The sequence below is a fragment of the Biomphalaria glabrata genome, chromosome 14 (assembly GCF_947242115.1).
Source record: "Biomphalaria glabrata chromosome 14, xgBioGlab47.1, whole genome shotgun sequence".
Taxonomy (NCBI): domain Eukaryota; kingdom Metazoa; phylum Mollusca; class Gastropoda; family Planorbidae; genus Biomphalaria; species Biomphalaria glabrata.
The window spans coordinates 12,351,978-12,366,866 of NC_074724.1; the positions used below are offsets into that span (position 1 = coordinate 12,351,978).

At 35.4% G+C, this 14,889-nt stretch overlaps 1 protein-coding gene across 29 annotated transcripts in view; it reads left to right on the forward strand.

Annotated features, from left to right (window-relative positions):
* Positions 1–14,889, forward strand: part of LOC106074315 (uncharacterized) — a 135,875-nt gene that overhangs the window by 50,849 nt on the left and 70,137 nt on the right. For 24 of the 29 annotated variants that reach the window (XR_008774599.1, XR_008774600.1, XM_056009558.1 and 21 more), the window contains exons 19-23: positions 3,711–3,797; positions 7,532–7,600; positions 12,056–12,142; positions 13,388–13,453; positions 14,371–14,457. Coding sequence is in view for 27 of the 29 variants with exons in the window: in XM_056009558.1 (XP_055865533.1) it covers positions 3,711–3,797; positions 7,532–7,600; positions 12,056–12,142; positions 13,388–13,453; positions 14,371–14,457 (396 nt within the window). In the remaining 2 variants the exon portion in view is untranslated. The remainder of the gene's footprint in view (positions 1–3,710; positions 3,798–7,531; positions 7,601–12,055; positions 12,143–13,387; positions 13,454–14,370; positions 14,458–14,889) is intronic. The other 5 variants (XM_056009571.1, XM_056009573.1, XM_056009583.1 and 2 more) reach the window with 3 other exon arrangements.

A 14,889-nucleotide genomic window follows, 5' to 3' on the forward strand; every position in this document is an offset into this window, starting at 1 on the left:
CCACTTCCCTACCCAAACTTGGCCCAGCGAAATCCGTTTCGCATAGGGCCCCACGATGGTTAAGTCCGACCATGCTATTTACATAGATATACATAGTAGATTACTTATTCTTTTTCCATGACTTCTTGGTCACAATGGTTAAGTCCGGCGCTGCTATTTAGTGTTTGTAAAATGTTTGTTTGTAAAATGTTTTACATGTTTCGGATGTTCCTTCAGAGTTTAAGATAGTTTTCTTTTTAGTCCAAACCTTCCGCAGGATGAAGGGGGATGGGAGCGGGCAGGGTTTGAACCCGGGACTATCGATAAATCCAAACGACAGTCCAACATGCACACCGCTAGTGATGGGCAAAAGTTAACTAAAAAGTTGCTAACTTTTAGTTTAACTAAAAAAAATTAGTTAAGGCCAAAGTTTAATTAAAAAAAAAAAGTTTATTTAAAATCCTAGTTTAATTATTTTTTTTTAGTTACAAACTAAAAAGTTTAATTACAAATTTTACAAACTTTTTTAACATACATACCAATAAATATTTAGATCTATGTAATTTGGAGACTATATATAATGAATTATAGAGAGGAGAATAAACTAGAGGGTGCACAGGTCACTTGAAAGCCTTTTGACCTTTACCCTATAATGGCCACTATTCCCGCCAATTCAAGGTATTTGAAAGGCGAGAAAAATAAACGTGTTCATTATATTTCTAGCAAGTTTCGCTGCTTGATAAATCCTAATAATTCCTTGCTTCTATAGAGCTACATTTTGCTGCTTCTTATTAAACACCAGTGTGTTCCCATATAGCTGCAGACAAAGAATTTTGCTTTACTATAGATCTAGAAGAAATGTCGACTCTTTTTATTTTAAAACTTTTTACTAGATAGATCTAGAGTTAAGAGTCTAGTGACGACTAGTCTAGTAGTATTAGTCTATTACTACTATTAGATCTATAGTCATAATAGTCTATATTTAATTATTTTAGTCTCTTAGTCTTAAGTAGAGTCTAACTCTTAGTAGTCTTACATCTAGATGTAAATTCAAAATTATAAGTCAATAATAATTAACCTAGACCTATTAATTGAAATATATATTACTTTACTTTATTAGACTAGATCTATTAGTTTATTCTACTATTCTAGAATTAGAGTCTAGATTAGATCTAGATATATCTAGATTACTTATTATACTAAGACTTAAGATGCATAGATGATAAATCTATAATGAGTATAATATTAATAATAGTCCTCACTACTAAATTAACTAAATCTAGACTAGATCTACATCTACTTCTATTATAATTATACTTATATCTACTATCTAGATCTATTAGATCTAGATCTAGTATTATCTACTAGAGTATTGATCTAAATAACCATATCTAGTTATAATCATAATTATAATAATCTAAAATCTCTAGATCTAGAGTTACTAAGATATCTACTAGATTTTAGATCTAGTAGTAGTAGTAGTAACTAGTATTTCTTAGATTATTTTTAGAGTAAAATATTAATTATTTGATCTAGGTCTAGTAGCTAGATCTAATTCTAGATCCAGATTATATTTCTGATCATTTCGTTTTGTAGAAGATATTAGATCCAGAATATTCTAGAATCTAGAGTTAGTTAGAGAGTCAACATGCAGATTTATCATTACTTCTAAAGGTAACTTATATTAGAACTTGGACAATTACTTCTAATTTCTTTCTATAATAGTATCATTCTAGTGATTCTATTAAGATCTACATCTATCCCATAAAGACATTTAAATCTTTTTTCATGTGCACAAATAAATGTTTATTACATTTTGCTAAAGAGATTGGTTGTGTTTTATATTTTTCATGTTTGTCTGTGTCGTCCTTAAAAAAGGTCAAATAGTTTGTAAAAGTTTAACTAAAGTTTCTTAGTTTAGTTTAACTATTTTTTTCAATTTGTGATTAAATAAAAGTTTAATTACTTTTTTTTAGTTCAAACTTAGTTTTAGTTTAACTAAAAAAATTTAGTTTAGTTCCCATCACTACACACCGCACGACCAGGCAGCCATCCGTAGTGACGGGTGAATACTACTTGTGCTCCCCAATCGCTTGTTTTTTCGTGGGTTAACTCTATCCGCAGAAATAAAAGAGTGATCTTTCCTTTACTTTATCTCGTCCAAACTCTCGAGCCATGAAGAGAATGGTATATATATATAGATATTGAAATTATTTATTTTTGCTTATTGTGTTATGTTTGCATATGCATATTTTACTATATCTGAACTGTTTACAGCAAAATGACAAGAAAATAATGATAAAATTAAAGCTCAAAATATTTATTCTGAGCTATTTCGTCGGCGCTATTTAGTCGGGGCTAATTGGTCAGTTCTAGTTTCCCGGGGCTAATTTGTCCGTTCTAGTTTCTCGGGGCTACTCTGTCCGTGCAATGTAGTCGGGTCATCGTGGGAGGACAAACCTCATGCAACGCTCGGTCACAACCTAATTTAATGCTCGAGTCCCAGTTTGTTTAATGGTTGTGGGATTAGGCTTTTTAGAATTACATCTTACATATCATATCCAAATGAACTGAACTTGAAGAAAGGGGAAATTCCCTACAACATGACCCTCTTCAATACATATATCTTATTTATTTCTATTCCAAATTGAACATCATGGTATGTACGTAGGTTTTGCTATTATATAATTTCGTAACATCGAACCGACCAAAAAACCAAACTTAAGATCTGACGGAACCGAACCCGAACTATACTTTTCATCGAAACGAGCCCAGCACGAACTTAAATCAGTTACGCACCAAAAAAATATAATGTGTTCATATATGCTGAATCGGAAGGATTTATTTTTTTGTACTTACTTACTTAGACTTACTGACTTAGGTCCTCCCGCGCCGTTCGGCGCATTAGGCGGCAAGCTATTTCCATAAAGATCTGTCACTGGCAATGTCTGAAGCCTCCTCTCACCTGGTGTCCACTGTTCTGAGTTCCTCCATGAAGATGTGACGCCAAGTTATACGAGGACGTCACTGATTGCGCTTTCCTCAGTGATAATGGCGAGCGCTGGTTTCTTTCTGCGCATCCAACAGCCTTTCAATTGGAAACACATTTTTTAAGCACAAACAAATACACACAAAACATGACGATCACCAAATGGAGAGACTTTCAACGAGATATATTACATTTGCGATCTCCAAACGATGGAAATCATCTCTATTAGACGTGCGGACCCGCAGAGGAGCGGATATTAGCTCAGACCACTACCTTGTCAGTGGAAAATGTAAGCTCCGACTGAAACGCCAACCAAAACGAGCCACACGACCCCGCCCATTTAATGTAGACAAACTCAAAGACTGCAATATTGCAGCACAATTCTTATTGAAACTAAAGAATCGCTTCGAGGCTCTTGCAGATACACTGACCCTTGTTTTGAACTTAAGACATCAAAATGTCGCCTTTCAAATAGATAGTTGGTTGAGAATTGGAATAGAAAATACATTTTAGTTAATTTAACCGCTGCTGTTTCCAACTTGAATATGGCTTATTTTTCCTAGACTTTAGTTAGTAAAGAATATGACATTGTTTGTCTTTGGCAAAAGGAAAAAATTGTGATTATTATTTAATTATGAGCGAACGAATGAATGAATGGTCAGAGACAATTTTTTTTTGTAGATGTAACAGTCATGTGTGGTAGAATTGATGATACTTATTATATCGTCATCTTTCATTTTAGGCCCAACAAATCTGAATGAAGAAAGGAGAAATTCACTACGACGTGACACTTTTCAAAACCGTTTACATCATGCCAGCGCTCAGGAGGGTAAGGACATAAAAAACACACTCTAGCAATACAAGTTTGTAGAATATTGTAGACATACATATGCTCGATATTTGTAAGAGATGTGTTTAACCGTCTTAATGTTTTATAATAAGTAGTAATTCATTTATATTTATCCATCATTCATCCCATTGGTGCCACAGCCCAAGGAGAGTTCTGGCCAGCTTTAGCACATCTCTCCATTCTGATCTATCTTGTGCTTTTCATCTCCATATCCGGACTTTTAGCTGTTGTAGATCTGCCTCTACGTCATCAAGCCACCGTGCCCGTGGTCTACCTTAGGGGCGATGCCTTTTGGTTTTTGCTCCTCTGTTCTCTGGCATTCTTTTGGTATGACCTGCCCAACGTCATCTGTTCCCTTTTATTTCCGTCCCTAAGGAGGGGTCTTCGTATAGCTGGTCTATTTCGTAGTTCGTGCAAATCCTCAATCCGGTTTCTTCATGTATGTCAACATACATTTTTCTGAGAAATTAGCATTTGTTTTTTTCGGGCACAGAAAATAATCTTTGCTCCCTAATATGTGTTATATTCTTGATAGAATTTTGCTTATACATATAATTTACCTCAAAAAGAATTCAGTGGCTATCTTTCTTTTGCGTTTAAATTAAAATTTCTTTTTTTCTTTCATGTTTAAAAAAAGGTCATCGAGTTGTTAGAGACTGTTTTTATATTAAGAAGAGTAGCGAACACACATTCAAGCACACATTCAAACACACATTCAAGCACACATTCAAACACACATTCAAACACACATTCAAGCACACATTCAAACACACATTCAAACACACATTCAAACACACATTCAAACACACATTCAAGCACACATTCAAGCACACATTCAAACACACATTCAAACACACATTCAAACACACATTCAAAGACACATTCAAACACACATTCAAACACACATTCAAACACACATTCAAACACACATTCAAACACACATTCAAACACACATTCAAACACACATTCAAACACACATTCAAGCACATTTACACACACCCACACCCATACATATATATATATATATATATATATATATATATCATGGGCGTAGCCAGGGGGGGTTCTTGGGGTTCAAACCCCCCCCCCCCGAAATGAAATCCCCCCCAAAAGGGGGGGATCGGAATTTAGTAATTGATTTTTTGCTTTGATTTTGTTTATTTTGAATGACATTTTAATACTATGCCATCTCTTGCCCCAGCGCAGCCAAGGGGTTTTGAGTTTAAAATCCCCTACACGGGGGGGGGGGGGGTTGAGTTTAAAACCCCTATCAGGGGGCTTTTAGTTTAAAATCCCCTACCAGGGTGGTTTGAGTTCAAAACCTCTATCAGGGGGTTTTGATTTTAAAACTCCCTACCAGCGGGTTTAGAGTTTAAAACCCCTTATCAGGGTTTTTTGCAGTTAAATCCTTCTCTTCAAATAACAAAAGAAAAAAAAAGGAAACGACTATCCCCAAATTCCAAGAGCACAGTTAAGGAAGATTTTGATTTTATAACCCCCTATTCAATATAAAAAAAAAGCAAATTACACACTCAAAATTCTATGAGCGTAGCCTAAAGTTATTGAGTTGAACCCCCCCCCCTCCCCTCCTCTTCAGTAAGGTTTGAAGCTAAAAAATACCTTTTCAATATAAAAAAAAATCCAATTACGCACTCAAAATGTTATGAGCGTAGGTAAATGGGTTTCGACTCAGTTTTGGGTTTAAACCCCTTTTAGCGGGGTTTGAAGGTAAAAAATACTTCTTTAATATTAAAAACAAAGCAAATTATACACTCAAAATTCTATGAGTGTAGTCAAAGGGGTTTTGAGTTCAAACCCCCTTTCAGCGGGGTTCGATGCTAAAAAAAGAACCTCTTTAATGTAAAAAAAGCAAATTACACACAAAAATTATTTGAGCGTAGCCAAGCCAAGCCAATTGGGGGTTTTGAGTTTAAACCCCTCTCCTACAGTTTGCGTTTCTTAAAAGTTTAAAACCCCTCCAGATGGTTTTGAGTTACAAAAAAATTATAAAGCAAACTACAGTTACCAAATACTATGAATATAGCTAAATGGGGTTTTGAATTTAAAAAAAAAAAAAAGAATTTTTAGTTTAAAATCCACAACAGATGATATTGACGATAAAACTTCCCTTTTCGATATAAAATCTAATGCAAACTACAGTCACCTAATTCCAAGAGCGCATTTAAGAGAGGCTACACATTTCTACCAGTGGCGGGGCTCCATTAATAAAGTGCTTTGAAAAGTCATCTGTCGAAATTGAAAACACTAAATGTGGCTCAACAAAGATGGCTAAGATAGATTTTAGGAGTCATTTATAGAGATCGGGTCTAAATCAAGGAAATCCTATGCCGAATAGGGAGTCAACCCCTTAGTAAGGTTATGACAGAGCGTCGCATGAGGTTTGCGGACATGTTCTCCGACAAAATGAATTACGCATACTTAAGGGTTGCGATGACATCCTAGTACAACTTAATGCCAGTAAGGATGTGAGAATAGCATTTGAGGTTTTTGAAATAAAACTTTTTAATAGCAGGAAAATTTACTGCAGATACCTCAGAACATTCATTTTGTTGGCTTTCCATACCAAGCGCCCCCCCCCCCCCCAGATCCCATTGCTATGAATGGCGGGGAGTACAATTTTTCCACTAACTCCAGGAAGAAACATTGTAGAGCATAATAAACATCTTTCGAAAGAATGAAGGGTCAGAATGTAATAAAGATCATGTACACACACATATATGTTGTTAATGCTATTAATTTTTTTCTTCTCGGGGATGGGGGGGGGGGGCGGGGAGAAAAAATCCCCCCCCACCCCCCCCCACCCATGATATATATATATATATATATATATATATATATATATATATATATATATATATATATATATATGTACATGTGTGTGTATGTGAGTGTTTGTGTGTGTCAGTCTCAGGGTCAAATATTGGTGAAGACTGTGTATATAAATTTCAGGATGTTTAAGGCGTCCTGGAGCATGGGTACCTTAAATTAGTTGGGTAAATTAGGCTATGGGCGGGTGGTCATTGTACTGGCCACATGGCAACCGTCTGCCATTGAAGGAGGTGACCTTTGCATCTGCCCTATTAGAAATGTTGTGCTTATTAAAACAGTGTATATGCTTAGAATGACTATAACACTGTCAATCTATAATCTTCAATCAATGCTTCGCACCATTACTCTCAAAACATTACCATATTTAAAGGAACTTTTTGAACAAAAGTGTCTATGGAAAATAATCGAATAAAATCTTGGAAGACAACGGCCACCTGCTCCATCAGAACTACGTCAGGTCGTTGCGAAGTGGGCGACTTCTGTCAATCAAGACAAGAACAGAGCGATATAAAAATTCGTTCGTACCTCACTCGGTCAGGCTAGAATTTGGAAGCAAATGATAAATTTAGTACCACGAGTTTTTTACGCTAGGCAGCATAAAGCAAACAGTATTAAGAAAAGATGAAGCTTTCTTTTACAAACTCTTTTCATTGATTTTAAAACACTTTGTTAGAGGGAAGGAGAATGAGACGTTTATATGTATTGCCTTTCGAGACAAAAGGAGCCATATATATATATATATATATATATATATATATATATATATATATATATATATATATATATATATATTTTAGTGCTCAGCACAAGCCCTGCTATATATATATGATGTGTATGTAAAAGACATTTTTTAATTACATCAGAGCAAGAGTGGCAGCCTCCTCCAAGAAATCAAAATCATGGAAATACTAACGTTCTTGAAACATTCAGAGGTAAGACTTGCGAAAGAAATTAATGGAATTTAAATAAGAAAAACTGAGAATTCAGCGCTTTTAAAGCTGTTTCAAGTGGGCAGAAGCGTTTTTTTGTTGTTGTTGTTGTTGTACTTTAGACATCAAAATGTCGGCTGTCAGATAGATAGTTGAATTAAAAAAAAATAACTTTAGTGAATGTAACCACTGCTGTTTCGATCTTGAATATGGCTTAGTTGTCCTGGGCCCAATAGCGGGGGGGGGGGCATTTTGTTTCAAACCCTAACGCCCATTAAACCCCAACCCTAAGCATAAAAAAAGCGTACAGCTGTGACGAACCGTTTTAGCTCACTCAAGATATCACTCAGGTCTAAGCATTTAATTAATTTATTTACTCGCTATTAATCATCAATTGCACTAATTTAGCGATCAAGCGCTAAAAACACAGCCACCACCCCTTCAATCCAACCCCCACCCCCTATGGCAGCGATGCCACATTTTACTATCCCCACCTTGACACGCGCCACACTCGACTCTTGACAAGAGTACACTCCCTCTATCTATCTCGGGAGCGGCTGGTCACTACAAAGTGCCCATTCAACTCAACGCCTCGGGCAGCGCTGTTCGTCTAGCACTAGCCATTATCAAGGTATAATCTCCCCTATGATCTGGCCGAGCTCTGATAATCTCCCCTTCATATCCGCCTGACCACCTGGGCAGAATTCCTGGACTTTCAACTCGCGCCTTCGCGCAATGTCTATCTCCCGGAAACTCTCGTCACGGTCAAGCGAGGGCCTCTTTGTCAAAGACGCCAGATATTTTAGACCACCTTTGCACTTATCTCCCGCCACCCCCCCTCTCCACGTGTATATGGACAAACTTCATCGTCCGATCTAGTTCTCGCTGGAGAGCTGACAGGGAACACATCTATCTCTTGTATGAGCTCTAGACTATTTTCATTCCCTTATTTCACTTTGGATTGGTGGTATGTAACTTAGTAAAGTGCCTGAGAACCATTTTACTTAGTAATGTGTATATAATTATTTACTATATTATTTGTGTACATATGCCTGTGTGTAATTTTTATTATGGATAATGTAAGTAGATTACTGTATAATTATATTTTATATCATGACTTTTGTGGCTAAATGTTCAAACCATCTGGACTAGAATTTATTTACAATTCTTACCAGATGTATTTAGCTCTTTAACTATTATTAATTTAACTCTGATATATTAGTGCTCAGCACAAGCCCTCAATACATTATCATTGATTAATTCCTTGGCAGGGAATTATCAAAGCATTTCTGTAAACATGTCTTAATACTGAGTATGTATTTACTTATGCTCTATGTTTACTTATGTGATGACATGGGCGAGTATCAGACGTGGATCTCCCCTTCCCCTTTCATCTCATTTATCTTAGTAATGTATGTACTTGCTATTCACCGTAACTGACATCACTTATATTATTTATCATATATCACTTACTACTGTTTGTTATTTCTCTTTATGAGAGTCCCCATTATTATTGTTATCTCCCTTGATGGGACAATATATTCATTTGTCAGTTCCCTTTGATATTTATGAAACTAGCTTATAGTTTCACTACCTCAGTCTGAAGATGTCCTTCACGGAAAGGCATCTACCTCCCAGTGTTATCATTATGACTAAGCCTATTATCACATCATATCGTTGCAGCTTTTATCTATAGGCTACATTCGCCTGAAATCTTAGCAACCTAAAGCTGATAACAGATTTGCTGGCACCAGATCTGCAGACATCAGTTCTACTCATCCTTCAAGAGTCCAAGTAACAACGCTAGCCACAGACTCGTCACTGGCTTGACTGATTGGTAGATGCAGCTTAGCTCTGCAACCATACAACGTTGAACTGCACCCGGAGCCTGGAGCCACTACGCCAGCCCACCAGCAGACAGCATCAGTACTAGCCACACCCGTTTCACCAGTGCAGCACCGGACTAAAAGCTAAGCAACCAGCCTAATGACACTCAGACCACTTGGTTCTAATATCTGATGATGATAGTCCCTACATGTAAATACGCTAGATCCCATCCTAGCAACTTTACAGTATTTTACCTTTTAATTATCCTTTGTATAATAAACTGTACATAATTTTACATCTAAATATGATATTTGTTGCCTGCATTATAACGCTGTGCTTGTAGTTTATATGTGAAAGTGAGGATTCTCAAACTATAAAATCCCCTAGACACCCAAAACGGCCAGATCTTAATCCGACTTGTCACAACAGCATATAAATATATATATATATATATATATATATATTAGAATTTTAAAAAATGCACTGTTTCTCAACCTTTGGCAAAAAAAAGGCATGTTGAGGCCTTTCTCTTGACAGCTAAGGGGTCTGAGGGAGCGTTGTAAGCCAAAAGCGTTTTTTTTTTCATTCTTCACTGCAGAATTGCATTCTCCTGACATCTACAGCTCATTATTCATCCTATTGAAAAAAGAACTTTTGCATAATGTTTTACTTGAAAAATATTGTAATATGATTTTAAAGGGTCTTCTTGCTACAGTGCAAATAAAACCGATAAGAAACCGCACATATTTAGATTAAGGCTTTGAGGATCGCAGACGTAAAAAAAAAATATTCGAAAAATTAAAAAAAAAACAGCCATGTTGAGTCCTTTATTTTGACAGCTAGTTGGTCTAGGGGAGCGCTAAAAGCTCCCCCATTGAGTCCCCGATGCCAAAAGCGTTTTTTTTTTTTTGCATTCTTCACTGCAGAAACGCATTTTTCTGATACCCCACATATTTAGATTAAGACTTTGATGATCGCCGCCGAAAAAAAAAATTGTGAAATAAAATTTAAAAAAAAAAGCACATTTTTTAGTGATACATTATGTTCAATATGCATGTTTATTACTTTGCTTTGTTATAGAACTATAATTTAAAGCTCTAAACAAATATATTTCGGAAGTGGGACGAGAAATGAAATGGGCCAATTAGATTCTACTCTATATTTTTGCATTTACAGAATTCAAGGATATATTGTGAGTTATAGTCTCAAAATGTTTTGTACAATAGAAAATATCCGTATGAGTAAAGGTTAGAAAAAGGTGACTAGGAAAATAATATTTGGTTTGAGAAGTCATCTCAATTGTTACTCTTATAATGAAAAATTTCGTATGAATTCTAAATTTTCCAAAACAAAGTCTTTCTTAAAATAACTAAAATAAATTCGTGTGCAGTTACATAAACTTTTTATTTTCTTTAAAAGCGTCATCTTTTAGTCTGGAAAGGGGAGAGGACGGTAGAGTAAAAACATTAATCCTCCCTCCTTTTTATAAGTTCTGCTAATGATTGAATTGGCATTAACGAATTCTTCGATATAAAAATTTAACTTATAGCATGTATAAATTTTATTAGTGACATTTTTTTTATTTTATAAACTAAATACAAAAAAAAAAAAGTATTGGTTTGTCCGATGGGCCGAAGGCGATTGCATGTATCGCCCCGCCCACCTGGTACAACTCTTTTTCATTTTATATTTACTAGTTATAAAAGTTGAGATCAGAGTGTGTGTGCGACATAATATACAAATGGGTTAAAACATCAATGTGTAGCTCATATTATATAGATATTCAACTATATTTGTTCAAAAACTACTATTTCTCCATAAAAATAGGACCACCACCCCCATTCAGAGGGCTAGATTGGGGAGGGCTGTAGAGGCAATCTCCCCCCCCCATCTCATCGAATCGGCTAGTATACCAAAAGTGTAACGACATAATATAAAAATTATATTGTAATTCATTTAATTTTGTTCACAAACTATAATTTCTAATTAAAAGGAGGATCGCCCCCCCCCACACCAATTCAAGGATTTAGATGGGAAGGGAAGTAGATGTATTCGCCCACCCCCACCCAATCGGCCAACAGGGGAACGACATAATATAAAGATCGGTTAAAATATCAACAAGTTTTAATTATATAGATATTTAATTGATTCCATTAAGAAGCTGTGATTACTATAAATAAATTGGACCGCCCCCTCCCCCACTCGAAAGTTTATGTTGGAGGGGGTGGAGTGGGATTGATACCATAGCTACCTTCAAATCCCAACAAATCGTTCAACATACAAAAGGTTGAGAAGTAATCTAAACACAGGTTGAAATATAAATAACTACTGTATGTTATTGACATAACTAATAAATTCGTATACAAATTGTGCGTTTTTTTTTACAAACATTCACCCTTTCCGCCGCCCCCCCCCTTGATCCGTCAGTGCCTGGGCCTCATTTATTAAAGAAGAGGTCACATTGTTTGTATTTTATCTTCTTCAACAAACGGGAAATTTAGTCATTATTATGAAATTATGGGTGAATAAATGAATGAACGGTGAGAATAAAGACGTTTCTATTGTAGATGTATCAGTCATGTTATGTGGTAGGATGGATGCTACTACCTATATCGTCATCTTTCATTTTAGGTCCAACACAAATAAATGAAGAAAGGAGAAATTCACTACGACGTGACACTCTTCAAAACCGTTTACATCATGCCAACGCTCAGGAGGGTAAGGAAATAAAAAAACACAAATTAGCAAAACAAGTTTGTAGAAGTTTAAGACTTTTGAAATTCCTTGATATTTGTAAGAGATTTGTACCACTCTTTTTTTTTTAAAATAAGTAGCTCGAATTTCTTTTATTAAAATCCATCATTCATCCCATTGGTGCCATAGCCCAAGGAGAGTTCTGGCCAGCTTTACCATATCTCTCCAGTCTAATCTATCTTGTGCTCCATACCCGGACTGTGGTAGATCTGCCTCTACGTCATCAAGCCAACGTACTCGTGGTCTGCCTTTGGGGCGATTCCATTTTTTATTTTATTTTTTTTTTGCTCTTCTGTTCTCTGTTATTCTTTCGAGGTGACCTGCCCAACGTGATTTGTTCCATTTTATTTTCGTCACTATAAAGAGGTCTTCATATAGCTTAGTCTCTTTCTTGATTGCTGTGAATCCTCCATCCGTTTTTTTTTTTTTTTTTATTTTATTGCGACACCTTTTCGTTTATACTCTCTAGTGCATTAGAAATGTTGCATGTGTTCCCATTTTGACTAGAGGATTGTTATAAAAGAAAAATAATAGTATAGCATGTTTATATATACCTAAAATTTTGCTTAAAATAATTAAAGTGTTTTTTTTTTTTTTTTTTGCTTTCATTGTTAACCAGTTAAATTAAATATTTTTTTTTCATTTAAAAAAAAAAGGCAACGTGTTGTTACAGACTGTTTTTATATGAAGAAGAGTAGCGAACACACATTCAAACAGATTCACATATATCTATGTGTGTGTGTGTCTGTGTGTCAATCTCAGGTTCAAATGTTGGTCAAGACTGTGATTTGAATTTGGAATGTTTAAGACGTCCTTAGGTCAACCTAACTTTAATGGGTACCTGACATTAGTTGGGGAAATTATACGCGGTTAGTCGTTGCGCTGGCCACATGGCACCCGCATTAACCGTCGACTACAGAAGCAGGCGACCTTTGTATCTGCCCTATTAGAAATTTCGTGTTTAATAACATCGTACATGCTGACAATACTGCTATGACATTTTCCTGAAGCATTTTAGGGATACGCTTGTGAATGTCGAGTCCCTACCCTCTCGTTATCGTTATGGACCGAGTTGAGACATTATAAGCGAATTATAAATTTAGTAGTATTAGTACCGCGAGTTTTCCGTTTGCTTTTTTCCATTAAATAAAAACCCTTTGTTATATATAGACATATGTTATATATAAAAGACATTTTTTATTATATCAGACCAAGAGTTGCAGCCTATTTCAAGAAATCAAAATCGTGGAAATAATAACAGTGAAACAATCGGAGGTAAATATTAGGAAAGAAATTAAATGGCATTTAAATAACTCAGAATTCAGCGCTCATTAATCTGTTTAAGGTGGATAATAGCGTTATTTTTTTTATATTTTCGTTTAAGGCGTCATAAGTTAAAGTTTTAGAAACACAACCATACATAAAATGTCAGACTCTTACATTCTTAGGCATGTATAGCCCTCATATGTCTGATGGAGCGTTCCTTAATCTATACAAGAAAGGAGGGGAACAAAAAAAAGTTGTTTTTATATTGTAATTATCAATGCATGTTTAAGTATTAAGCAAGCAAAATGCTAATGTCTCAAAAATATAAATATTTAAAGTAGAATACTGCGTTTCATTTTTTTTTTAATAAGCACCTTTTCAAAAATATACTTTTTTTTTCTCGAGAGACAGACATAGCTATATCTATATGTTAGTAATCTGAACTTCACGAAGGACCTAGGCACATCACCACACCAACTGTCATGTACTTATAAAATTCATGTGACATTTTGATATTTGAATTATATCAAACTAATAACAATAAAATTTGAAAAACAAAATTTGTAATAACAGTGAAACAATTGGAGAAGTAATCTAAACACAGGTTGAAATATAAAAAACTACTGCATGTTATTGACATAACTAATAAATTCGTATACAAATTGTGCGTTTTCTTTACTAACATTCACCCTATCCGACGCCCCCCCCCCTAGATCCGCCAGTGCCTGGGCCTCATTTATTAAAGAAGAGGTCACATCGTTTGTATTTTATCGTCTTCAACAAACGGGAAATTTAGTCATTATTATGAAATTATGAGCGAATAAATGAATGAACGGTGAGAATAAAGACGTTTCTATTGTAGATGTATCAGTCATGTTATGTGGTAGGATGGATGCTACTACCTATATCGTCATCTTTCATTTTAGGTCCAACACAAATAAATGAAGAAAGGAGAAATTCACTACGATGTGACACTATTCAAAACCCTTTTCTTCATGCCAACGCTCAGGAGGGTAAGGACATAAAAAAACACACTCTAACAATAGAAGTTTGTAGAAGTTTATGACTTTTGAAATTCCTCATAAGTTCGATATTTGCAAGAGATTTGTACCACTCTTTTAATTTTTAAAAAATAAGTAGCTCGAATTTCTTTTATTTATATCCATCATTCCTCCCATTGGTGCCACAGCCCAAGGAGAGTTCTGTCCAGCTTTAGCACATCTCTCCAGTCTGATCTATTATGTTCTTTACGTTTCCATACCCGGACTGAGGTAGATTAGCCTCTACGTCATCAAGCCAATGTACTCATGGTCTGCCTCTGGGGCGATTCCATTTTTTTTTTGCTCTTCTGTTCTCTGTTATTCTTTCGAGGTGACCTGCCCAACGTGATTTGTTCCATTTTATTTTCGTCACTATAAAGAGGTCTTCATATAGCTGGTCTCTTT